General features: G+C 50.4%; 7 protein-coding genes across 7 annotated transcripts; 4 read left to right on the forward strand and 3 right to left on the reverse strand.

Moving 5' to 3' along the window:
• Positions 1-1,250: 1,250 nt before the first annotated feature.
• Positions 1,251-3,772, forward strand: FTJAE_5106 (acetyl-coenzyme A synthetase; the record flags this gene model as incomplete). Its single annotated transcript, XM_037351580.1, has 5 exons — positions 1,251-1,467; positions 1,517-1,540; positions 1,773-2,935; positions 2,988-3,653; positions 3,710-3,772. 5 exons carry the CDS (start codon positions 1,251-1,253, stop codon positions 3,770-3,772), a joined length of 2,133 nt encoding a protein of 710 aa, XP_037207791.1.
• Positions 3,773-5,939: 2,167 nt separating this feature from the next.
• Positions 5,940-8,324, forward strand: FTJAE_5107 (Disintegrin and metallo ase domain protein; the record flags this gene model as incomplete). Its single annotated transcript, XM_037351581.1, has 2 exons — positions 5,940-6,006; positions 6,070-8,324. 2 exons carry the CDS (start codon positions 5,940-5,942, stop codon positions 8,322-8,324), a joined length of 2,322 nt encoding a protein of 773 aa, XP_037207792.1.
• A 604-nt stretch (positions 8,325-8,928) lies between these two features.
• Positions 8,929-9,407, reverse strand: FTJAE_5108 (uncharacterized protein; the record flags this gene model as incomplete). The annotated part of the gene is made up of 2 exons (XM_037351582.1): positions 8,929-9,051; positions 9,111-9,407. 2 exons carry the CDS (start codon positions 9,405-9,407, stop codon positions 8,929-8,931), a joined length of 420 nt encoding a protein of 139 aa, XP_037207793.1.
• Positions 9,408-11,486: 2,079 nt separating this feature from the next.
• FTJAE_5109 (nuclear receptor co-repressor HDAC3 complex subunit TBLR1) lies at positions 11,487-13,850 on the reverse strand (the record flags this gene model as incomplete). Its single annotated transcript, XM_037351583.1, has 5 exons — positions 11,487-11,513; positions 11,571-12,008; positions 12,061-13,284; positions 13,436-13,596; positions 13,658-13,850. 5 exons carry the CDS (start codon positions 13,848-13,850, stop codon positions 11,487-11,489), a joined length of 2,043 nt encoding a protein of 680 aa, XP_037207794.1.
• A 5,009-nt stretch (positions 13,851-18,859) lies between these two features.
• Positions 18,860-19,997, forward strand: FTJAE_5110 (PL6; the record flags this gene model as incomplete). The annotated part of the gene is made up of 2 exons (XM_037351585.1): positions 18,860-19,236; positions 19,295-19,997. 2 exons carry the CDS (start codon positions 18,860-18,862, stop codon positions 19,995-19,997), a joined length of 1,080 nt encoding a protein of 359 aa, XP_037207795.1.
• Positions 19,998-20,721: 724 nt separating this feature from the next.
• On the forward strand, positions 20,722-22,484 carry FTJAE_5111 (ferric cupric reductase transmembrane component 2; the record flags this gene model as incomplete). The annotated part of the gene is made up of 2 exons (XM_037351586.1): positions 20,722-21,097; positions 21,148-22,484. 2 exons carry the CDS (start codon positions 20,722-20,724, stop codon positions 22,482-22,484), a joined length of 1,713 nt encoding a protein of 570 aa, XP_037207796.1.
• Positions 22,485-23,272: 788 nt separating this feature from the next.
• On the reverse strand, positions 23,273-25,907 carry FTJAE_5112 (RNA-binding protein; the record flags this gene model as incomplete). Its single annotated transcript, XM_037351587.1, has 2 exons — positions 23,273-24,426; positions 24,476-25,907. The coding sequence occupies 2 exons, from the start codon at positions 25,905-25,907 to the stop codon at positions 23,273-23,275; spliced, it is 2,586 nt and encodes an 861-aa protein (XP_037207797.1).
• Between the last annotated feature and the right edge of the window lie 722 nt (positions 25,908-26,629).

The following is a 26,629-nucleotide window of genomic DNA, read 5'->3' on the forward strand; positions in this document are numbered from 1 at the left end:
GTAGAACTCTGGTATCTTATTGCCTATTACCTTAGGTATAACTCTCTTAAGATAATTGATAGCTAACAGCAGAGCGCGATATGTCAACGACTATGGCTATCGACCTAGGTAACTTCCTGTGAAAGATTGAAGAATATGCGTAAGGCCGTTCTTAAATATCGGGAACAGTGCTACGTATTTACGGCATGTATCATTCAACCAAGTCGAAGTGAAGTTCCTCTACGGTGTGTTTTCAACAGAGAATGACCAGAAATCCAGCATAGGCCAGAACACGCGGGAATAAAGTAGACAGATGGTAGCATTCAGGCCATCGTGTTATAAGGAATACAAAAGCACAAAAGCTGATGGAAACCAGCAATGCATTCTTTTTCGGGCGTAGGGCTTCGGGGTAGAACCGATGCGGTCTGATATGGATGAATGGCCGGTAGGATAATAGGATACATGGCGCGGCAAAAGGGTTCTCATATGTAGCGGCCACATCATAAGCCCTTGTATGTATATCACATTGGCATTTGTGTAATGCCGACGTCAAGTCGCATCTTATTTCCAAGGCTCACATTGCTGACGGGCAGATGCCGTGCTTAGTATTTTGGCCACTCTGAATGCCGAGAATTCAAGTGTGAATCTTGGTGACGATCTACAAAGACTATCAGACTTTCATCAATGCTGATGAACTTACAAACTTACTAGCGGACGTGAGTCGCTAACTCACTACCTACTGGCTATTCGGGACTTGAGGTGGCTCGGGGGAAAGGATCACGGCAAGACCCCCCCCGGTTCGCCGGCCGCAGCTCGGGTTTGGTGCCAACACCCACTGAGACTGATCCCAGTTGGTGCAGGTACCAGTGACAAGTCGCAACGGCCGGCCGGGCCTTCCAATGATGATGGACCCATTTGCCATAAAGAAAGCTCCCCCCGCAAGCCGGGCCTCATCAAACCTCTGGATCCGTCTCAACTATTTCTCCAGCTCCTCCCCCTACTCTAAATCCAACTAAACACTTTTTCTCTACTTTACTCTTCATTGCCTTCTCCAACCTCTTCTCCTCCTCCTCCAATTCGAATACCTACAACTCGACTGCGCGATCTCTGTATCACCATAGAACAGCAACACCGAAAGCTGTAAGTCCTGCAAGTACAAGCAGTTCTGACAAGCTCCACGGTCACGCTACCCCGCCATCAACGTCGCACCTACAGGCGCAACGCTCAACGAAAAAAAAATTATTCTCAAACAAACCCCAGCAAAAGACACAATGGCAACCGCCGTCGAGCAACCCCAAGTGCCCCAGGAGCTCAGGACTTCGGCTCCCGAGTCTCTCCCCAAGAGTGCTATCCCAGCCGCCGTCGCTTCTCCCGTTCCCGCTCCTGCAGCCACCGAAACTGTCTCATTGAGAGCTGAGGAGACTCCCGCACCCGCTCAAGAGACAAAGGCTCCTGTAGTCGCTGAAGCTCATCTCGTCGATACCTATCGTAAGTTTGCGCAACCAACCTGGTCTGCCATCGCTAACTTTCAGCTTAGACCCTCCTCAGCGAATGTTTGCTAGTAAGTCAATTGCGCCCCTCTGTTTTCTGTTGAGGCGAAATTACTCGCCGCAGTGTCTCCCGCTAGACCCTGCCGTGTGGTTCTTTGCTTATTCTTGACTCCATCGTGCTCCGTCTCCCTGGCTCATACTAACCTTGCAACCCGGCAGAGCATCCCCACCGGCCCCACCTTGCCAGTAAGTGATCCCGGCTTCCGCACCGGAGCCTCAACATGAGCTGACCCACTCTCATAGACCTCGAAGAGTACAAGCGACTTTACAAGGAATCGATCACTCAACCCGAGAAGTTCTGGGCTGAGCGCGCACGCGAGCTCATCTCTTGGGACCGCGACTTTCAGACCACCCGAAGTGGTTCTCTTCTCAATGCCGATGTCTCCTACTTCAACGAGGGCCGCCTGAATGCCTCATACAACTGTGTCGACCGTCATGCTTTCAAGGACCCTGATCGTGTTGCCATCATTTATGAGGCCGATGAGCCCACCGAGGGGCGCAATGTTACGTACGGAGAGCTCCTCCGAGAGGTTTCTCGTACCGCCTGGGTTCTCAAGCAAATGGGTGTACGCAAGGGCGACACCGTTGCTATCTACCTTCCCATGATTCCCGAGGCCATCATCGCTCTCATGGCCTGTGTCCGTATTGGTGCCGTACACTCCGTTATCTTTGCTGGTTTCTCTTCCGACTCTCTCCGCGACCGTGTTGTCGATGCCGGCTGCAAGGTTGTCATCACAACTGATGAAGGCAAGCGAGGTGGCAAGTTGATTGGCACGAAGAAGATTGTTGATGACGCTCTCAAGCAGTGCCCTGCTGTCGAGAACGTCCTTGTCTACAAGCGCACTGGCTCAGAAATTCCCTGGACCAGTGGCCGTGACTTCTGGTGGCATGAGGAGGTTGAGAAGTGGCCCAACTACTTCCCTCCCGAGCCTGTCGCTTCCGAGGACCCTCTATTCCTCCTTTATACCTCCGGCTCCACTGGCAAGCCTAAGGGTGTCCTGCATACAACCGCTGGGTACCTCCTCGGCGCTGCGATGACCGGCAAGTATGTCTTTGACATCCACGAGGGCGATAGATACTTCTGTGGTGGTGATGTCGGCTGGATTACCGGTCACACCTATGTCGTTTATGCTCCTCTTATGCTCGGTGTATCCACAGTTGTATTTGAGGGTACACCTGCCTACCCCAACTTTTCGCGATACTGGGACATCATCGAGAGACACAACGTTACTCAGTTTTACGTTGCTCCCACCGCTTTGCGATTGCTGAAGCGTGCTGGTGACGAGCATGTTCGTGGAAAGTTCGCTCACCTTCGCGTACTGGGCTCGGTCGGCGAACCTATCGCCGCCGAGATCTGGAAGTGGTATTTCGAAGTTATTGGAAAAGAGGAGTGCCACATTGTTGATGTAAGTTTTCCATGGGTATCAGGTTGGTGGCCGCTGCTAACATTGATCATAGACTTACTGGCAAACCGAGTCTGGCTCTCATGTTCTCACGCCCTTGGCTGGAATTACACCTACCAAGCCGGGCAGTTGTTCTTTGCCCTTCTTCGGGGTTGAGCCCGCTCTCATCGATCCTGTTTCCGGCGAAGAAATTCATGGCAACGATGTTGAGGGTGTGTTGACCTTTAAGCAGTCCTGGCCTAGCATGGCTCGCACCGTATGGGGAGCTCATAACCGGTACAGAGAGACTTACCTTGATGTCTACAAGGGTTACTACTTCACTGGAGACGGAGCTGCTAGAGACCACGAGGGCTTCTACTGGATTCGGGGTCGTGTTGACGACGTCGTCAATGTCAGCGGTCACCGATTGTCCACTGCTGAGATCGAGGCTGCTCTGTTGGAGCACCACTCTGTTGCTGACGCAGCTGTCGTCGGTATTGCTGATGAGCTTACTGGCCAAGCTGTGAATGCCTTTGTTGATCTCAAGGAGGGTGTTGAATCAAGTGATGCCCTGCGCAAGGAGCTTATTGTCCAAGTGCGCAAGAGCATTGGTCCATTCGCTGCTCCCAAGGCGGTGTACGTCGTACCTGACATGCCTAAGACACGAAGTGGCAAGATTATGCGACGAGTATTGAGGAAGATTGTTGCTGGTGAGGAAGACCAGCTCGGAGACATTACTACTGTAAGTTATCTCCTTGAAATACCTCAAGTGGCATTTGTAACTAACATGACACACAGCTTTCTGATCCTTCTGTTGTTGAGAAGATTATCAAGGCTGTTCACGATGCCAAGCGCAAGTGAGGTCATTGACGAAAAGGGTTATAAAGACATGATGCATATTATCTAGTGGAGTTATATACCATGGATACAAGGCAAGCGGGAAAGGAATAGTCTGCCGACAACGGGAGCAGCCTGGAATCAGATTCCCGCTCGGTGTTTGGGGTTGATGTTGGGATTCAGCCACGACCTGGAAGAGGATCTTGATGGCTTGGGAACCAATTTTTACGAGGTTGATTTATGAGCAGTGCGGTCTGATTTTTCTCTCATATTTTTTAAGCTAGCAAGGCAAAAAGAAAGTCCAATAATGAAACATTGGTTAAGACATCAATGACGTTGGTGATGCAGGGTAGTGGTGTCAGAAGAAGCTAACTGTGACCACAGCAAGTGATTGATGTCAAAACAAGGTTCTGCACGAATCTGTCTTTGAATGGCTGGATGTTTCCTTCTATCGAGATTGACTTGTAGGAGATTTGGATAAAGAAAAACAGGCTACTGCGCCAGCTTTCAAAGGACGCGTGGACACATGTCCGAAGTGGGATATCAAGTGGGATGAAGCAAAAGAGCAAACAGTCACGATAATTTTTTTAACGACATTCCAATATTTAAGCTTCAGTATTTCTGGGCCGCCGCGTGGAACTACGGGAGGTCTAGAACGAGAAAGGACTTGAACGGTTTTCACAGTTGCAGAGATATCAACCAGCTCCACGAGGCAAAGGCGCCAATAGATGGTCCCGCTGGAGTGCCAAGGGTGATAAAGTCGTCATCGTTTTTGGGGGCTGTTGGTGTGTGTACTGTAGGTAAATATGAGTTGCAAGGATGGGATAGTTTTGAGAGTGGGTGGTTTTTATTTCCCGCTGACTGGAGGCTGCGTAAAGTTGAGGGGCCGACTTGAGTATTTGGCTCGTATACTCCGTACCTAATAAGGTGAATGATCTAAATTCAGTTTCTCTGAGGATATCGTAATATCGTGACATCGTTGTAAAACAAGCCTTTTCAGCTACGGTGTGCGTTTTATAAGAAATCTTGGGACAGCCCGATAAAGTAGCAACAACGTGGCAGCAGGGTCTAACTATTGTTTATCTGGGTAATAAAGTCTGTCATCAACACCTCTTATGTCCCATAATAATGAATATCAACTCGTCAATGCCAAGAAACTTGAAGACATAAATGACTAGCAGCGGGGAAGATTAGTCTAGTTAGTATAAGGTAGTCCAGGATTGTAAATGGTTGGATGAAAAGATACGAGGGCGAAACATATTGACCTCGGTCGGATGCCCCGGTGAGGCTTTGGGAGGCCGCCTGTAATCAGATGGACGGACTCAGGACTGCAGGTATTATTAGTCGGAGTTGTTGATCTGTATGTATTCTGGATACCAGGGTTATCAAATTCTGTTGCCAAGCCTGAAAGATGGATATGTCAACATCCGTTGCCATTGAGTTTCATAACAAGCAACTCTGAGATGAGGTTCACGGGCAAAGTTGACAGTTGCTAATGGAAGTTAGTCTAGGTATGGCTGACAAGTGTGACGCTTGCTGTTTGGGAGGCTATGCAGTGGGAGAACCGCGCGGCCTCTGGCTCATGATTCGCTGGCCAAGAGACTTGGTTGTCCCTCCAGCACCCACACCCCAGCCCTCGGGAACCTTGGAACCCTTGGCGTGAGGCAAAAGCCAACGGCGTTAGAAGGATCTAACCTAACCCAACAGCCAACAGCCAACAGGCTGGCTCTAAGCACCCTCCGCCACACTCTGTTTTGCCTTTCCAACTCCCTAAAATGGGACTGGAGTGAGCTGAAATATCCATCCCGTACTGTATTATTCAGATCTCAATGCTCATCATGCTTCGCGATTAATCGTTTCGAATCCCTTCTTCTTCCCCTTCTTCCCCTCTCCTCCTCCTTTGTACTATCTATCCTCTTTGTTCTACCTCGAGATCCAATACTTGCACCCTGACTTCTTTCTCCACATTCTCCTTTGACGTTCCCAATAACTTCCGTCATCCTTCCGACTCTATTTTCGGCCGCTCCGTCTGACGATCTTCGTCTCACCTTGATTACATCTCACCTTACAACTTCCGTTCCCCTTCACTAGACAGTTTCTTCTGTGTTACTGTATGGCCTTGCAGTGATATCTCTCAAAATCGGCGCGCCGCCGTTTCTCTCCCAGGACCGTTCGAGGTCCGATAAACACCATGGTATCATTGCGGTCAATTGCGACCGCTATCGCGGGTGTGGCTTTGTTCTTTGAAACCTCGCTAGGTATGCTCAGCACTTGAAATCTACCTTGTAGTTTGGAACAGTCTTCTAATATCCTCAAAACAGCGAGCTCAGTAAAGCGCAACGCCGTTAACTATATATCTTTCATCGATGAGCCCGTAATCAACACACCATCACACCGTATACGCGCCGACTCGCACTTTGATCTCCTATTCTCACTGCACAATGGACAACAAAAAATACGCCTCAAGCTCGAACCGAACCACGACATTCTACACGAGAACTTCGCTATTACTCACATTGGCGCAAACGGTGCCGTGCGATCTGTCGAGACAGTAAACCGAGAGGACGAAAAAGTATTCAAGGGAAATGTGTTTATTCAGCGAGTCGGAAGGGAAGGTTGGACAAATTCTGGCTGGGCAAGGATAACAATGCATCGAGATGGAGAGGAACCTGTTTTTGAGGGCACTCTGCGTATTGACGGCAACCATCACCATATCCATACCGGCACGAACTACCAGCAAGTTCGACACGAAGACGACCCTATTCTGTCAGCATCAGAGGCTCGGGACGATGTTATGGTTGTCTGGCGGGACTCGGATATCATTTCTTTTAATCCTACTGAGCTCAAAAGGCGTGGGGCTTCGGCTGCACTCTGTGACTCTGACACATTGGGTTTCAACAGCAAGTTTCATGAGCTCCAAGACTTTGACACTTTTGGCGCGGCAAACACCAAATTTCTTTTCGGTCGCCAATCTATCGACACAGGCACAGGGAATGACGGTTCGAGTGTTGACCTTGAGTCTACAATTGGCTCTGTGAGCGGCTGTCCAACTAGCAGAAGGGTCGCCCTCCTAGGAATCGCAACTGACTGTGGATACACCTCCACGTTTAACTCTACTGAAGCCTTGAGGAAAAATGTCATCAGAATGGTCAACGATGCCTCCGAAGTTTACGAAAAGAGCTTCAACATTACGCTGGGTATCCAGAACCTCACCATCAGTGACGGGTCATGCCCTGGAAGTCCATCGGATACAGCTGCTTGGAATCAGAAGTGTTCCAGCAGTGTCGACTTGTCCGATCGCCTCAACTTGTTTTCCGCCTGGCGCGGTCAGAATGAAGACAGCAACGCCTACTGGACTCTTCTGAGCACTTGCAACACCGACTCTGCCGTTGGCCTTGCATGGCTGGGTCAGCTCTGCCGCCCTGGAGCCTCAGCCAACTCCAACACTGGAGGTCGTAACGAGACGGTTGCTGGTGCCAACGTGGTCGTCAAGACTTCGGCAGAATGGCAGGTATTTGCTCACGAGACAGGACATACTTTTGGTGCCGTCCATGATTGCACTTCCCAGACTTGTCCAGTCTCGTCCGATGCGCAGTCGTGCTGCCCCTTGAGCAAGAGTTCGTGTGATGCTCAGGGTGACTACATCATGAACCCATCCTCCAAGGAAGGAATCAGTGAATTCTCTCCTTGCACCATTGGAAACATCTGCTCAGGTTTCAAACGTAATGTCAATACGGAATGCCTCACTGATAACAGAAACATCAAGACCATCTCGGGCCAGCAGTGTGGTAACGGAATTGTCGAAGAAGGCGAAGATTGCGACTGCGGCGGCGAGGACAGCTGTGGCGATAATCCTTGCTGTGACGCAAAGACATGCAAATTCAAGGGTCAGGCTGAGTGCGATAACTCGAACGAAGAGTGCTGCACGGATAAATGCAAGTTCGCATCTTCAGGTACTGTTTGTCGATCGAGCACAGGTCCTTGCGATCCCGAGGAGAAGTGCACGGGAAGCAGCGCGACATGCCCCAAGGACAAACACAGCGACGATGGCACAGACTGTGGTGATAGCCTCCAGTGCGCATCTGGTCAGTGCACATCGCGAGATGAGCAGTGCCGAGCAAACTATCAAAATACGACATCCTCCAATGTGAAGGCATGTACCAACAGCTGTCTCTTGTCTTGCCAGGCGTCGGGCGATGGCTTCTGTACGCAGCGAAACCAAAACTTCCTCGACGGTACACCTTGTGGCGGCGGCGGTCGATGTCAGAATGGTAGCTGCGAGGGCGCTTCGACGTGGAAGGAGATTGAGAACTGGTTCAAGAACAACAAGAATATTGCCATCCCCGTGGGTTGCGTTCTTGCTGCGCTCCTCCTCCTGTCCATCTCTTGCTGCTGCTTTAGCTGTATTAAGCGACGCATAGCTCGCCGCAGGGCAGCCAAACAGCCAGCCATGGGTGCGTGGCCAGGATATCCTCGGGGCCCTGCTCCAAACCAACAAGGCCCCTACATGTACGCCCCAATTGATAACAACAATGGCTGGCAGCAACAGAGGACGCGCAGTATGAGATATGCTTAGACTTTTTCTTCCTTCTTTTTCTTTTTCTTTCCTCTGTGTTCGATACAAAGGGGCGGGCTTGCCATGTCCCGATACAGCATTTGCCGGCGTTTTCTTTCTGGACACAATTGGTTTGAACATTGTATCTCTCTCGTGTAGTCTTTATTGTACGGAATGCATTTGCGCTTCCGCACATGCATCTTGACATTTGTTTTCAACTTGTTGATAAGCGAACCAGGACATACAATGACGGCGGATTCGGAGAAGTACTCATGGGACAGTTGGTGGACAAATGCATAAGGAGCAGACACATTCACATACACAGCGATACACGCATACACGTCTATGTTAAGTTAGATATTAGCACGAGACTATAACGACATTTAGAAGAGGCAAAATGCCACAATTTATTCGATTTCATGTGCTTTGACCAGAGTTTTGAACCACAATGTGATTCCTATAACAGTGAACATTCACTACAGCAGCATAGATAAGCAAATACGGGGTTGTTTAATTCTATTATTTGAAAATCATGATTCGTTATAGAGGGCTTGGGATGGTTTTGCTAAAAGATCCCTATTTCACCAAGGGCAGTCTTCCCTCTTCCTAGGACGAGAACTCTGTACTATCGAGAGATTTTATCACTGACCCGGCGATTCTGCTTACTCCTCGCCGTGCCATTGTCGTCGTGCTTGTCCTCGAAGCCACATAGTTGGCGCATGAATCGAAGCCGTTGACCGGCGATGCTCTGTACACGATGGTTTAGCACGACTAGCATTTTAATATCAAAGCGGTGGTGATACATACGTCGCCGGTCGCCTGCGCATGTGCCATGAGAGCCGCATGGTTATCCAGAATATACAAGGCCTCCCCTCTCCGTTCTCTCTCTATGTGTGTTTCAAACATGGGGCTGCAGGAATCAGTGTCGGCGGTGCAAGGCCGTGCAGCCGAAGCACGATATTGCGGTCCAAGATGACTTGGTTCGCCATCGCTCACGTCGCTTTCTTCGCTGTATGGGTTTTTACCGCGGGCTTGCCTATCGCGCATTTGTTCCGTCCATCCTGATGAGCGATTTGATTGATGGTGTTGCGTTGATGAAGACATTGTGTTGTGGATGATTTTTTTGGTAGAGGTTGGTTGGTTGGTGGTAGTAGGAAGAGAGTTGATAAGAGAGTTTGTTTTGCTTCTGAGGATAGTGCTGAAGATGTATTCGGGGTTGAAGATGAAGGTGCTCCAGGGAAGATGAACAGATTCTCGTTATAAATAATGAGAGAAGGATAGAAAGAGAAAGAAAAAGAAAAGGGAAAAGTGATTGATGACTTCCCGAGTCATTCAGCTTCATTCACATCCAACACAGCTCAACTCATAAACTCCCAATGACAAGCGAGAGAGACAAGGGCCCTGCCTGACCTGGGCTTGAAAAGGAAACCAACCCCTCCAATGGAAGTGGGGCGCACGTCACTTACATAAACCTCCAAGAGACGGGAGACACGCAGAGAGGAAACAAGAGAGAAATACATACAAATACAGAGCTAATGCAGGGAACATGCAAATGCACATGGCCTCGAAGGGAAATAGAAAACCGGGCGAACAAACCAAACCTTTGTGGGGACGGAGTATTTTTTTGGGGGGGGGGGGCGAGACCATCTATCGACGGTAGAAAAGCACTAATCTCACAGTGAGTGAGTGACTCGGTGATGCCCCGGTCTAAGATGTGAGAGAGACACCATCTCACACGATAGAGAATCATCAAGACATGTACACGTACGTCTATTTACTCTACAACATTTCCATGATCCTTCGCAGTCATCAGATAAACACGACGATTGCCAAAGACCAAAGTCAAACGCCCCCAAAAACACAACACACACACAATAGCCTGTTCTCTCTCTCTCTCTCATCTATGATACTGCATTATATACTTTGTGATCTGCAGCTGAGGCTGAGACATGCAAGGCAAACAGTGCATGGTGTCTCAGTCTGCAATTCAGCCTCCAATCACGACCTTCTGTCACAAATGACTACGTTAGAAGAGTCGCTGAGAGGGCCATGAGATCCTCGGTTACCTGATAGACGACTACAGTACAGTACATTGCAGGTGAGACTCCCTGTTGTGCTGAGCCTCAACAACTCTACTGTACTGTGCTTCAGATCCGATTGGCCTTGGTCAGGCCCTCATGGTCCAGAAGAAACCTGAATGTTTCCCGACGCTATGGCCCCTCGTATCTATACCCTATCACTGTCAAGTCTCGAGTGCATCTCTTCCGTCTATCTTTACACCATTCCCTTGTCCCCCATCTGGGTATCGAGTCAACAAACTGCAAGTTACCTACTAATGTAGGCCACCTTGCTGCTGGCCTGATATGTATATGCTAGTACTCCTCTTCCCTCCCATTCGAGCCCCCTTTTCACTCGTTGTAATTGGCGGCGATACGTCACAACGTTCATTACTCTCTTTGAAACTATTGCTTTACTGACATCTTCGGTTTGGCTAGAACCAACCTCAACTCCTTATACGTAAAAACAAGCCTCTTGTGTTTTTCTGCGCCGTTTCATCACCCCAGATGGTATATAATCGTACAAATAATGCAGAAAGCCCCCCCAAAAACAATAACACCGTGGAGACTGGGTATGATGCTCCCCAAGAACCCAAATCTCATATCAGACCGCATCCCCAGTACTTTGCCTGCCTTTCGTATGCCTCCACCTCCCATGGTAACCCAGCCCGCCCTCAAAACCCCTGGTTCCAGAAATAAACAAAAAAAGACAAAGAAAACCAACGTAATGCGATGAAAGCAATGTCGTTTGTACTCCTATAACCTCTATCCATGTTCCTTCATTCAACAAAGAATTCGTGCGTAGAGAGGTGCCCAGATAGTGTTGTGTATGTGCCAATCAGGGAGTTTGATTTCCACCCCCGTGACCAGCCAGCCGTAGTTCGTCGTCGTGTTATACAAGGAAGAGCTTTCGCGAGCTCGCAGTTTCGTACAAATGGTTCCACCAACTATGTCCAAGCGAAAATAGACATTAAGGGCTTCCGACCATGCCCGATCGCATCACAGTCTATTAGACTGTCTTCCTAAGACGTGCCTGAACAATTCGCCTTTTCTTGTAGCGGCTTTGCATGAGGCGCACATCTAGATCCTATTAATGTCGCAGACGTAATCATTTTTGGTGTAGTCGTCATCTTCGAAAGTTGATGATGGCAAGCTTTTCAAGTGTTAGCAAAAAGTGCAACTAGACACATGGTAATGTCCTGTGACTCACCCTACTATTGGAGCCATAGGCCAATTTATGGCCTTCAGCATCCCAGCACAAGCAGTGCTCGTCTTCTTCGTCCGTCTCGGCACTGGCCTTGGGGCTGAGCCACCCCGGATGCACCGGTCGACTCCAGCTTGCTCGTGGCACAGCGTAACTTCCAACTTTCCATATCAAAATCTGAGTTGCTGTCGCGCCCGCGATGAATGCACCATCTGGCGTGAAAGCAAGCCTCATAATTGGTGAATCCATGGTCAAGAAGCACTTGGGCTTGCTTTCGGGCATTCGAGCATTCCAGATAAGGATCGCACAGTCGTCTCCTCCAGTCGCAATTAAACGCTCATCGTCAGGTCCAGGTTGGTTTTCGGGCAGAGGCTGCCATTGCATCGCAGTAATGGTGCCTTGGTGAGCAGAGATGGACCTTCGATGACCACTCTCATCCCACAGCTATACTAGTCAGCATGTCTTTTCGATAAATTACTCTCCAGTATATCCTTACATCAAGTGTGCCTTTGTCGCTGGACGTAGCGGCTAGTCGCGAACGTCCGTCAAAAAGAACCTGGGAAAATATATCGTCTTCCTTGGTCTCAAATTTCCTGGCCTGCACTATCGTTGTATCTGTGCATTGGAGGCATAGCATTAGGTCGCCACCACACAGCAAGAATTCCGCTTCTCCAGTCCAGGCGGCATCAAAAGGTGTAGCATCAATATTGTGGTCCGGGAGGACATATGAAAGAGAGTTTCCAGCGGGCGGGTAGTGAACGGTAATAAGAGTACCACCCTTGTCCGGGGAAATGGCTAGTAGAGCTGTGTTGTTAGGGTTCCATAGCATCTTGATGATTGGAGGCTCCGATAATTCCATCGACTGCAAATGTGCGCCTTCAGCGGACCACACATTGATCGAGGCATGGTTCCTCGAGTCTGTGGCTACTGCAATTGCAGCGCCATCGCTGGTCCACGACATGGCCGTCGTTATGGTATCGCGGGGCACATCACGATCGATAAGGGAGTGACCTTGTAGTGACACGTGATCTTGTCCCGGCTCGATGGGGCCCGCGCGAGGGACAGTCCAAACACGGGCTAGCGCATCGGTGCCACCAGCCGCGAGGATGGACGGATCTCTTGGGTTCCACTCGCATCGCAAAAGGATGGGAGCATTATCTTGCCCAGAGGGTGAGGAAGGTGATGGCGTAGCGCCTCGGTCTCCCTGAATTTGGTTCTGGCCATCGTATACCAAGCGGATGAAGGTCGTCTCTGGAGCCAGCTCCTCGACCTTGTCTACCTGGGTACCCTGTTCAGGGCCGTCAGTCCGCACCATTGGCTCTGGCGCTTGCTCACCCTCTAGAGGTGAAGGATATGCATGGTTATCAGGGTGGTTGTCAATTTCCATAGGTGTCGTTACTGGTGCCGGTGCTGCTACGTTGGGATCCGTTCCTGTTGCTGTTGTTGCCGTTGGTGCTGATGCTGATGCTGGCACCGTTGCTGTAGCCGATGCATCGGCGCCATTCTCCAATCCATTGCTTAACCGTTGTCGCTTTGCTGGCGACACATTTGATAATTGCTGAGGGGCACGTTTCCTTGAAACCTCCTCTTCGATGATGTCCTCTCCTTCCGCATCTTCCTCTTCATCTGCGTCAATTCTTCCTTGTGAGTGCGCGTCCAGAGGTCCAAAAATGCCCATCCGCAGCGAGTCGGCTGCATCCGCTGCTGCATCCTGAGGCAGCTGCATGTGGTGAATTTTGTCAGCCTCTGACCGTTTTGGAAATATGGCCTTGTCATGAATACAGCCCACCTCGCCTTAATGGGTGGGGGGAACAGGCGCAACGCCGAAACTCTCGATAGATTCGCAGTGATTCCCCAAAAAGATTACTTACCAGTTTTCGTAAATGCTCACGCTCAAGCGCGTGGTAAACAAGGCCACGATTAATCACCGAAACTAATGCATGGCTCTTGACGTGAGGCGCAAAGGCGAATTCTCTGTGAGGTTGCTTGACGTGCCACTCCTTTTGGAATTTGGCAGCAGTCTCTCGATAATCTGTGGGCGAGTGTGGTTAGTTTAGCTGTGCTGTGGCGCCTTGAGCGCGCAGACGTAATACATACTGCCTTCAAGAAGAAATCTGTGGGCGCGCAGAAATTCATGGTCAGCAAAAAGGTCCAGAGGTAGGGAGAAAGGGTGAGGGCGAGAAGGCGACTAGGCGCGGTGATTGTGAGTCGAGTACGCGAAGTAGTGACGAACCTCCAAACAAGAAAGTTGACTCTATCCGAGTCGAGGAATTCCTTAGCGACCATGGTCCCAGAGAGCGCCGCAAAAGGCGCAGAGTCGCTGAAGGGTCGCAGTTGACGATGTGAAGAGTAGTTCAAGACAGCAATCGGCAGGCTCCCGTGAAGCCAACCTATTCTCGAGGGCGATGCTGAATTATTCGATGTTGTTTATGGGGTTTGTCCGAGGAAAGGTAAGTGAAGATGCAAAAGAAAGATGAAATTCAAGGTTCCAGTCGGGGCGGTGATGAGTGGGTACGTACCTCCCTCCTCTACCTCTACCGCCCCTGTACTGTGCTGTACCTTAGGTCACTCCCGTCCCAGCCCAGCCCGAGATTCAATCAATGCTTCTGCTCTTGTGCAAGGTCCCTAACAGGCACAGCCAAGCTAGTACAGGATCAGGTCGTTCTGCCTGTGGCTCTCTCCCCGTTTCTGCTAGCTCGAATTAGTTGGGGTGGTGCAAGGATTCATTGATGCATTGGATGGACTGGAAGGCTAGGAAGGGTACGGATACCTTGTCGAGGTACCCTTAAAACGCCAAGGATAAAGCGACATTGCTCACACTGGAGCTACGGGGCCTTTACGGGGAGCTAGGCACGGGGCTGACTGGGGGGGCAGTTTGCAGGTACAACAGAACCATCCAATTCGTTCGATCCACGAATAGCCCCAAGACTTCCAGTGAGGTGATACCAGACCAGGGAGGCTGATAAGCAGAGCAACGGTAAACAGCGTGCTCGGACAAGACTGGCTGCTCGTGGCATCTACTCTCGACAAATAGCGGGATGACGACCAGAAAGCACAAAACGTCCAAGTGGTACGCACAACACACTAAACTCACGTATTACCGAGATGCTTTTGGGTGCAAGGGAGCTAACCCACTGAACGGCGGGCTTGAAATGGGACAGGCGCTAGCGAACGCCAGGTCGAAGGATGGAAAAACAGACAGAACTGGACTCTCCAACAAAGTCGTTCTCTATTTTAGAGGAGAAACACAGTGACACCCATGCCTGGCGCGCTGCTAAAGGTATCGGTACTTTGAAGATGGTGGAGTGGCAGCCAATCGATTCGCTGAGCATGGGTCGTGGACCTGCGGATTGTGGACCTTGAATGCTTGGGCAAGCAGGGGTTTGCTGTGAGCATTTGAAGGTCCTTGAACCCGTTTGGGCCATGGCGGATATTGATGGTGAAATGTAACCTCCAAGATGATTGATGACTGAAATAACAGCACGCACCCCCTGCTTCTAGCCATGACCGTGCCACACATTGAAGACAACGGTAGATATCCCCTGTCCTGGCCAGGCTTGGTCTGGTCTGTTCAGTTGTTGGCCATTCCATCATCGTTAGGTTCGTCTTCAACAGAAGCAAGCGTCCGTCCACGAGAATGGCAAGGTTTCGAAGATCATGCCCCTTGTTGGAGGATGACACTCGAGAGTGACTTGACTGACAACGAGGGGCAACCAACCAACAGGTCATAGCCAGGGAAAGGATTGCTTCGTCTCTTCCCCTTCGCCCATTTGCTGCCTGCTCTGCTCTGCTCTGCCTCTATCAGCAGAAAACACAGCCAAGCAAATCTGTTATCGCTCGTCATCAATTAGATTACGCCCCTGCCGCTGCGAGTGTGATGGTGTTCCGTCAATGATTTCCCCCCCAGTTTGTGCATGAGGCTTCTTAAATCCTTGCCCAATCATATGACGTCGGCTGCCTTAGTCACGGCTAGCCCGCGTTCAATGCCATGCCATGCTTCAGGGCTTGGGCTGATGCATTTCGCCTTTCCTCCCAAAAATCTGAGACGGACGGATGCAGATCGGCCACGACAGGGGTACGGCCTTGGGAGGTTCAAGGCTCGAAGCTTGGGTAAAGGGCTTCAAGACTCGACTTGATCAATGTACCTCTACTTGAACATATGTCAGGTTCTGTCCCCCGCCCATCCCTTTCACCCCTGCGGTACTCACTCCAATTCGAGGTCGTAATGTCACAATGGGCTAGGGATTCCGGGTCCAATTTGGCCTCATTGTCTCCGGACTCGCGATGTCACGACTTGGTAGAGGCAGCAGCTCGTTGTTGCTACCTAATCTCTCATCTGGGAAGCACGACGAAGTAATGGAGCAAAAGCCCCTCAACGATATCCGCCACCACCTCCACCGCCTCAACTTAACTCAACTCAACCTTCCGTCGAACCAGTCTGGGGAGGCGAATGGATGGTTCAAGACAAGCCTACAATCAATAGGCCCACCAAAAACACCGGCTTGCTTGCCAGCTTGCAGCTTGCCTTGCTTACACGCCGCACGCCTGGCTCCCACAGCTCCGGACGGGCAGATGCCACCACGGACAAGCTGCATGGATGCCACACCCAATGTCATCTAGTCCATTCTGAGCATCCATCCATCCAACTGTCTCTGCGTGACATGATATGCACAACTCGCTACGCTCACCGATAGCCGCCAGGCAGGCAGAGAGAAAGACGAGCGCACTCACTGATCAACTGTTGCGAGGACAAGCAGGGCTACAGGTTGCAGGGCATGCTCACGACTTGGCTCGGTTCCATTGCTTGCTGACCAGGTTGCCAGCGTCATCTCCAAACTGCAGTCATAAGCTGTGCAACTGCTCAAAACCCTCGCAACATCTCGTGTAACAGAGACAAAGACTGTTGTCAGCGACTGTGTACAGAGAAACATTGCAACTACATGTAGAATGTTTTGGCCCGTCCCGTCTATCGCAAAAAAGGTGCTCTCACTCACTCACAGCCCTGTCTGAACTCTCGTCATTACGTGGCAATACTCTAGCTCGCGCAAAGGGGCCGCCAAGCAGCCAGCCCACCATGCAACCGGGGCCAGCGGCTGCCCATGCCAGGGTTTTTTGAACCGCCAACTTAGCAGTCTTTCTTTTTTTTTTTTTAAATAAAGATCGTGGTTTCAACTGTTTCGCAAAGGCGACGCGACTTGAACAACCTCATCATCGTCACCCAGGACACGGAGCTGTGATCTCTGGGATGTACAGCTTAACACCCCCCAATTTGCTGCCTCGAGAGCGCCCACGAATGCACGCCTTGCTTCCACCCACACATGCACAGTAGCCCACAACAAACCTCCGAACTTGGCGGGTATCCGCACCTTTTGACTTCGACAGGGTCCCGTGCTCTTCCTTTCTCCCTCTTCTGTTTTTATCATATCAATGCACAGACTTGATGACGATTTCAGTCCTTGAGCCCCTCGCTCGCCCAGGACAAGAGCATAACCACCACCTATATTCGTGATATCCTCCATCCTAGAAGGTCTCATCGAGTATAAACACGCCATCATTTCAATAGCTCGTCGTCACGTGATTTTCCTGTTGCAAGCCTCCCGTGACATTCCCGAGGTTCTTGCTTGACCTTGTGCATCTCCCGTCGGTACTTGGACCCTCCACCAACGCAACATGGCCTGAGCCGTTGCTATACGTACTTGTACCACAAATCTCCGGTTGCGTCTCGAGCAAGCAGCTCCCAATTTTGGATGCTGTCATTTTTGTTGGTATGTTGAAGATTGAGAATGACATTCGACTCGAATGCCCTCGCCTCGGCAACGAAATACGGAGTAGACCATGGCAAGATGGAAGATGTGGCTGTCTCTGCTTTGCCCTGCACGACATTCCAGAGTCGGGAGGCCCCACCGACTCCATTTGATGGCTGTTCGAGAGGCACAGGGGAACAGCATCGACAATCTAAACGTTGTTGACCAATCAGATATGAATCAAGAATTAGTCGCGTTGAATGGCACCCGTCATCTTGTTCTTTGCCGAGGCCCCCGAACCTTGACCGAATTTAGCATCTCCATCTCCCCAATATTGATGATACGGAGTACGGAGTACAGAGCGCGACATCAGTAATATTGAGTTCGATGGCCATGCATCTAAACATCGAGAGATATTCCCGGAGGCAAGGTTTATTGAGTTCAGCGTGGCCTTGAATATGCAACGCTAGCAGGTGAAACAAATGAGGTTTTCAGCAAAATCTCAATCTCAAACTCTAACCGTGGCTTTATCGCTAAAAGGTGTGGGCACTTAATAGTTAGTGGATCAAGGACGTCAATCCTAATGGTCTTCCTTGCTGACAAAAGTCTCAAATCAGAGTCCCTCCGCTGAATGGATGTCTAGATATTTGTTAGCGTGTCCTGACAGAGTCCTCGAAGGTGTTACGATAAACTCAGCAAAGGGTACCTATCCTAAATTAACTAAGTTACCTACGTCTTTTTGTCACTTAGGATCAAGGTCCTGAGTTCTTTTTCCTCCCCTGGAGAGTGAGCCGATAACTTGCTGTGGAGGATGAAATCCAGTATAGGGCTTGCATAAATCAGTGGATTTTCAAGTGATGAAACTGTTTCATATACAGTAGATTTGGACCAGCAATGTCTTGAACAGCCGCATCACGAAAGTCTCCACAGTCAGATCTTGAAAGCTTGAGGCTTGTAGCACCAGCGTTCGTGAAGATCTCAAAGCGCGTCGAATTTTGATTGAGTTTCTCTGGTAAAGTCAACATATATATAGACATTGATACTTGAACTGCTAGTCCACAAGATGGTCAAAGTATCGCTTTAGACTCTCGGGTCCAACGTATGTAAATGAGGAGAAAGAGGCCTCATCAAAATTAACTGATCAGGCGCTCATGTGCATGGCTTCACATTGCATGGGGGTTGTAAGTTGTGGCTGCCTTAGGCTCCTAGCCGAGCTGTGCGCCACAAGAGGCGGTGGTCCCCTAAAGTGGTGAGGCTGGCAACCACAGGGATAGGTAAGTTTACAGAGGACAGTTCAGTTCTCGTGGCATCAAAGGGGAATCAAGAGAATAAAAGACCTTGTAAAGGCCAGCGCCAACAACGAAAATTCCCGATTACGACAATAGCTACAGCGCAAAAAGAATCACTATCAAGCATCGGATTGTTTGACGAATCACGAGTTACTATTGCCGATATATCGCACCAACGGCCCAGCATATCCAACCTGTGATAGCCTCAACGAGTTTGGAATAAGAGCCGATCCGAACCTGAAACCTACATAACCAAGTCACGATGCCGCCTCGAATAAATATTCCGCCGGTTACGCGTATCCTTCTCATTGCTCTACTAGGCCAGTCAATCCTCAGCGCTGCCATAAGATATCGGCAATGGACCGCCAACGCAAACATTGTCATTCCCTACTTGACTCTGGTGCCGCAGTTGTCTATCATCTATCCCTGGACGTTCATAACATCAACTTTTGTCGAGAGTAATGTGTTTACGCTCGGAATTGCTGCTGTAACGATATACCACGGAGGACGATATCTCGAAAGAGCATGGTCATCGGCTGAGCTGGCCAAGTTTGTCGCTATTGTATCGCTGGTTCCAAACTTCCTGACACTCTGCGTTATGGTGCTTTGCTTCACGCTTACACGTAATGAGAACTGGACGTATGTATTATGTTGCGCTCGTAATGCTAGATAAAGAGAAACTGACATAATTGTGTAGCCTGACTGTCATTGCTGGAACCATTCCCGTTCAGATTGCTTTCCTTGTCGCTTTCAGCCAACTCGTCCCAGCGCATACCGTAACCCTCTTCCGCGGTGTCATATCTCTCCGAGTTCCTCGATTTCCTCTCATCTACATCGGCGCTGTTTTCTTTCTCTCTCTTACGCCTCTCCTGACTAGAGCTGCTCTGTGGCTTGCCATCTTTGGATTCCTTACCAGCTGGACCTATCTCCGATTCTACAAGACTGTGTTCCCCGACCTCGACTCGGCACAAGACGCCTCCCTCCGTGGTGATGCGAGCGAGACATTTGCATTCGCCGAGTTCTTCCCTGGCCCGGTAAAGCCATTCGTCGCTGCCATCGCCGATCAGATCTTCCTGGTGATGGTTGCCATGAGGTTGTGTACGCCTTTCACACCGGCAGACGCCTCCCGAAACGACAGCCGGATCCAACGGAGCGCCCCTGGAGGCGCTCGCGCAGAGGCCGAGAGGAGAAGAGCCATCGCCCTCAGGGCGCTAGATCAGAGACTACATGCCGCTACAAGCAATCTGCCAGCGCAGAAGCCAGGCCAGGCAAACCGACCGACAGGTCCAACAGTGCAAAGCCAACCTCAGCCGGCTACACAGACTGCCATGACATCATCCCCCGGCCCCATGCTTGGCGAGACCAAGTTCGAACCTGATCATGACGACGCGAAGAGCTGAATTCTGCCTTAATTTCAAGGGTAACATAAAGCCACTGTGATATGGAAGGATTGTAATGTGCCTTGTGCGGTTTAATTCGAGCCCGCCATGTTGAGACAAAGACTGACCGTAGACGCAGAGTCGCCAGCAACGGTCTTGATAGATGAAGAGATTGACGATTGGCATTGCTAGTGGAGCTCTGGTGTTATGATGGGTTTCCGGGCTTTCCTTTGCAGTTTGGTCTGTTCAGGATCCTAATTAGGATGTCATGGGATGGACTAGTTCGCACCAGGAATGTTTGGTTCAAGTTACTTATAAGCATGAATAACAAGATAAGAGTATCATGATCATCTATCATCATGCGGAAATCGAGGACTCGAGTCAAATTCTCCTATTCCGATGCTTGCGCTGTAAAAGAATTCACATTTGAATCACCCTTGCCCGTTGGCAGGCTTGGTTACTTGCTTCTAAAGTCCCTATAGTAAGTTAGCCATTATGTAGGGTAGGATGTAGATCGGGGTGCCCAGAAGCGCCGACCAATTAGGTTGATGCAATTTGCATGCTGTCCTCCTTGGAGATTGTTGACCAACATATCTTGTCCTCTTGCTATATTCATCGACTAGGACCTAATAAGTACACGAATGTAGCTAAGTTTCAGCTAATTGACTTATATATTCCTGGTTTATCTCATCAGAAACCGTGCGAGCCCTTGTTCGGATTCCAGCCGAAGGCAAGTTAACTCATGATGGGCTGGCCATATGAGTTCCTCACTCTAACAGATGAGGAAAAGCACCAGCGTCGCCTGAGCCTCGACTACTACGCACATATAGCACATCTCTCTGCTTTCGTACCGGCGCTATTATTTCTCGTCATTCGACTCATCAATCGTGTGCGCAAGGGCCGTAACAGCGGGTATCATCAAGTTCCAGGTTCACCAGGCGTCAAAGCGAATCGACAACGATGGATCTCTAGATTTATAGAGAAAGGACCCATTGTGCAGTGGTGGCTAGGCGAGGACATAGTATTCATGGGCAGTCATTGGGGACAACGTGATGAATGGGTTTTGGGTACTGCTTGGACAACATGGCTGTTAGTCCTGAGCGTTCATGGCACAGGCAAGGGTATGTAAAGTCCGTCTCTGATTCGTATGGGTTTGTTGCTGACAATACAGACTATCTCCATCTCACAAAGCGAGTGGGCATCGTTGCAACATCTCAGATGCCTATCCAGTATCTCCTGGCTCTCAAAGCGCTCAACCCTTACGCATACCTGCTTCACTCATCTCACGAGCATCTCAATCGATATCATCGTGTGCTTGGTCGCATTATCTACTCCCTGCTCATACTCCATGCTATCTTATACAACATCTTCTTCATAGAATCTGGCATATGGTTCAAACGTTTCTTCGCCCCGGTTGTATTTGCAGGTGTTGCTGGCTTCACCGTTCTCCATGTCCTTAACGGTACAGCCATGGCTCGCGTTCGTCAGGCTTCATACCGACTCTTCTTCATCGCTCACCTCTTTGGAGCCTTTGCTATCCCCCCATTAATCTACTATCATGCACCGCCCTCACGGTTCTATATTGCCGAGGCCGTTGGTGTCTTCGTTCTTGACCTTGCTGCACGAAAGATCACCACCATCACAGCTCCCGCTACCATCGAAGCTATTCCTGGCACAAGTCTCGTCAAAGTCTCTGCCAAGCTTCCAGCTCCAAAGATTGCCAAGTACGCCAGCCGCCCCGGATCTCACATCTATCTCAACGTCCCTGCGGCTTCGCGACCAGGAATTGGGCAATTCTCAGCTCCTTATCTCGTCTTCGAGTTTCTTTACAATCCCTTCACGGTGGCATTTACCAACCAGGAGACGTGTGAGTTGACATTCGTCGCACGCACAAGAAATGGCCCCATGACGAACCGTCTGCACCATCTATCCTCAACTACCAACGCTGGAGGGTTGACTGAGAAGGTCGAACTTAATATTGAGGGTCCTTATGGTACTATTGGAAAGACGTTCAATGACCTCATCAATTCAGGTATGAACCGTATACTCATTGTGGCTGGTGGTGTGGGAGCAACATTTGCTGTACCACTCTATCACGCTGTTCTAGCTGAGAACTCAACCACGAATGTCCAGCTCGTTTGGGCCATTCGAAGTGCAGGCGACGCCACCTGGGCCGCCTCAACTCCCACTGGCAAGTCTCTTCTCGACGACGATCAAGTGCAGCTCTTCCTCACAGGAGACATGGGTGTTGCCAATGACAGCGACAACGCAGCTGGTGTTGAAATGAACAACTTATCTCAACAGAGCACTCGTCCTGTCGTTCGAAACAGCAAAAGGCCTGATCTACAAAAGATCGTTAACGATACGTTCCAAAAGGGTCAGCAGGATAGTGTGGCTATTCTGGTCTGCGGTCCTGCCGAGATGAGCCGGGAGCTACGCAAGAGTGTGACGCCGTGGGTGATGAAGGGACGCAAAGTCTGGTGGCACAATGAAAGTTTTGGATGGTAGAAGGGAAGACGATGTATGACGGTCACCATGGCTGTTTCTTTTCAGCCTGAAGTATGTTGGTTGAAAGTGTCGAGTTAGCAAATAAATCACACAAAACAGTAGCGTCGGTTGTAAGCCTTCCGAATCTCCACAGCTTCCACAAACTAACTTAGATTGCCATGTTGAGCTAGAAGTAGCTGCTTTGCGACCCCTGGACTGTCTTGAAGGTGGTTGGTACGAAAGCGTTGTGGCGTGTAGAAAACTGTATAGACGGTTATGCCTTGCAGAGAACCTTCTACCACCGGGGCCTGGTTCAAGAGGTCAGTCATGGAAACTCGAAAAGGATACGAAGCTGCTCCAATAGTGAGCGCACTATGGATATCTAACGACCACGTTGGATATCTTAGGTTCAAAACACCAGCCATACCTCATCCTAAAGCAATTCGGTATAGAATGCACACCAATACAACACCGCCGTCGTTAAAGGCCATACTATCATATTCTATGCTCGCGCGAGGTGTAGTCTCCTCCTTGCTAAACCATCATAATAGCCATCAAGAATTTTGTCCATCAACGCCTCACCCATCTTCCGACCTTACTAATAGCGCACCACACTCCGTTATCTAACCCTAAGTAGGGATGCCGTTAAGACGGCGTGAAATCTAGAATATGAATAAACAAGAACAAGAGAATATCAGAAATCCCAGCGTCTAAAAGAAACCGTAACCTTTGGTGGTATCATAAGAGGGTGCCATCAGCCACACACAACATCTCATCTTCATCGAGAGCTCACAGATTGTCGTTCAGTCTCACTGCCGGTATCTAGCCAGCTGCGCCATGATATTCTGAACTTGAACCGCTGCATCTCCGTTCGACGGTGGCTGTGGCCCATGCCCGTACGAAGCTCCATATGGGCCTGAAGGGTGCTGCTGTTGTTGATGTTGCGGCACCGCACCATTCCCACCCAGACTTCCAAGTAGTCCTTGGATGTCAGGTTGAGGTGCTCCAGCTGCTGCTACACTTGAGCCACCTTGAGCAGGCGCTGGGTTTTGGACGCCCCCTTGAACCTGTGCGAGCAATTGCTGAAGTGACGCAGAGTCGAGCTGACCCATCATGGTCGCGATGTCAGCGACGTTGACTGGAGAAGGCTGCTGTTGACCGTAATGTGCGGGAGGCGGAGGGGGAGGGCCAGGGTAATTGGCCGCAGGCGCTTGATACGGGGGCTGGCCTCCATAAGGAGCACTGCCATAGCCATTTCCTCGGTATGTTTGACCATAGTTAGGAGGGCCTCCTGATGCCTTGGCTTGAAGAATAACCTTGGCTGCAGTAGCGGGGTCCAGGTTTTCGTACTGATCATATCGAACATTGTTGGAGCCAGCGGAGCGATCAAAGGCCTGTACCGGAATCTTGCCCGAGCTTTGTGCTCGGATATCGAGATCAACAACGGCATGGACACCTTCAGCCGCTTGCCGCTGAACTACCATGTCCTTGGGAATCCTAGGATGCAGGAACATAACCTCAGACCTGAGACCTTGGGACTTGAAAGCTTGCTCCACCCAGTTGACAAAGTCGCGATTTACATCTGGCTGAAGGATGACCTGTACGTCAGGAACGTCTGCACCATACCTCCGTGGGAGATCAAGCTCGGCCTCATGTCGGGGTCGCCCATAAGGGCTCGGGCTTCTTCGTCGATAATTGTTGTCCTTGCCGTTGCGACTGTATCCTGGGGACCGAGATCGTGCACGCCCCCTGCTGTTGTCATAGAAGCCTCGATCTCGACCATACGACTCATCTCTTCCGTAATCGTTGCGATGAGGAGAATGACCACGACCAGATCGATAATCATCCCGGGTCTGGTGGCCTTGCCGTTCATTTCGACGGCCACTGTCGCGGGTTTTGTTTCTGTCTGGGCTTCGAGCCTTGTCCTTTTTTGATTTGTCCTGGGCCCGCGATACTTCTAGATCTGGATAGTGTTAGAAGCACAACATGTAAATACAGCAAGCACTACTTACGAATTCTACGACCCTTGATCTCGATGCCCTGCAGATTATCCATTGCTCTCTGTCCTTCCTCAATAGAATGGTACTGGACGAAGCCGTACGCAGATTTGAGTGAGATTTGAGCAATCCTCCCGAACCGATGAAATAGATCGAAGACATCCTGTTTTGACACCTTGTCGCTCGAGAGATTACCTGTAGCGAATATGTGAGCGCCATTTTTGGACGCGCCGGACGCGGATCGTGTACCAATAAAAATGCGTGAACCCTCTGGGAAACGGTCCCATTTGGCCTCAGCTATATACTGGTTCTCGTCGGCTAAGAATTGATTCCATTGGCGCTCATATTCGGAATCTTGGGCTTGATCAGTATTATAGAGAGCAGGTTTGGGTGGGTATGGAGGGGCGTTCATAGAAGTGATGGCACTAGGCGCCTGGAGACCGGAGCCAAGCGGGACCGGAAATTCACCCAGAGCATCAGGGACTGTAGCAGGTGCGCCAGTTGCCACATAAGTGGATGGCTGCCCAGGCGTGGGGGGCGCAGCTAGGTTCGAGGGAATACTGGCATTGATGCTAGGTGGGTGGTGCTGCGAGGCATACGTCTGAGGAACTGCCTGTGATAGCGGAGGCCTCGGTGGAAGAGAAGCTGACGACGAGAAGGCTGAAGACAGAATAGCAGACTCGGGAGAATGTTCACCTAAGACGGACGGAGCATTATGTGTGTTGGAGTTGGAAGGCGCTGTGAGATCAGCAACCAGGCGTTGAATATCAGCTGAGGGACTGGCAGAGCTGGTAGCGTTACTGGCGCCCGGCTTGGCCGTGCTTGGAGACGACGTTTGCTGGTTGGATGGCTGCGACGTAAAGGTATTCGCGACGCCAGCAGCTTGAGCTTCGGAGGAAGCATTGGAAGTAGTTGATATCGCAGACTGGCCTGGCTGGGCCGACAAGGATGATTCATGAACGACATGGGAGACTTGAGATGTGCGATTTGTCAAATGATCGGATGAAAGAGAAATTTCGTTGGATTCTCGTGGTAGCGATGATACATCTTGTGGTTCGACGACTCCGTCTTCACCCTCCTCCGCCCCAATTGGTGAATCAAAAGTCTTTGCGTAATCGTCATTGCTGTCGGGTAGTTCTTGTTCAACCTGAGGCTGCGGCACTTGCTGGGCGGCCACGTCTGTGTCGTCTTCACCATAAGGGTCGTTGAGGCTGTCGTCATCTACGATATCGTCATCACCACCAGCCCCTGATATAGGCTCAAGATTAGGGGCCTTGTTGATAGAGCCATTGGCAGCGGCAGCGGCAGCGGCAGCAACCATGGCGTCGATGGTCTCGACGGTCTCTTGAAGCACAGGGACCGCCAACGAGGTGGCTGAATGAACAGGTGATGGGGAGACCGGGGAGAGGCTGGCAGTCGCCTGAAGCTCTGCCTCGGGTTCTGTCATTTAATTAAGGCTGGGATTGGAGATTGGTGTGCAGTATATGGGACGACCTTCTGGAGCAGCGCTGGTCGTACAAGCAATGCGAACCAAGAGATGGTGCAACTGATGATCAAACAAACGAGCTCGGCTCCTTGGTCAGTGAGAAGTGCCGCCAGGCGATGGCCTGGCGCAAGACGGAAGCTGGAAGCGTGATGGAATAGACGGAGTGGCGGTCAAAGCGCCGCCAGATGAAATACGAAAAGGTCGACTTGTAGACCAAATGGACGCGGGATGATAAGAAGCCACGAAAGAATCGGCACTCTCACCAGTTCGTCACCAGAAAGATAGAAGACCTTTGACAGGGGAGGCAGTCGGGTAGAGGGTTTTGCGAAGTCGGAGCTTGGCTAATCGCGCCAAATGAGTCGAGTTCTCCAGAAGACTGGGGCTCAGCAGACACAGGCACGTGAGAGTATAGGAAGATGGGCTAGAGAGAGGATCTAGAGTCGCGACACCAAGAGCATTGAAGATGGCGGCACGAGTGAAGTCGACGATGTGTCGCAGGCTGAGGGAAATGAGCAGATGAAGGTTGAAAAGGTGAGGTAGGTTGATTAGGTTAAGTAAGGTAAGGTAGGTAATTAAGGCCAGGCCTGGCAGGGCAAGTCAGAGACCCAGACAGGTGAAAGGCTGGGTTTCGGGGTCCCAATTGAGGCTGATCGGGCGCAGGCGGGAACCACAGCTAACGACAG

Source organism: Fusarium tjaetaba, assembly GCF_013396195.1.
Source record: "Fusarium tjaetaba strain NRRL 66243 chromosome Unknown NRRL66243_c0000096, whole genome shotgun sequence".
Classification (NCBI taxonomy): domain Eukaryota; kingdom Fungi; phylum Ascomycota; class Sordariomycetes; order Hypocreales; family Nectriaceae; genus Fusarium; species Fusarium tjaetaba.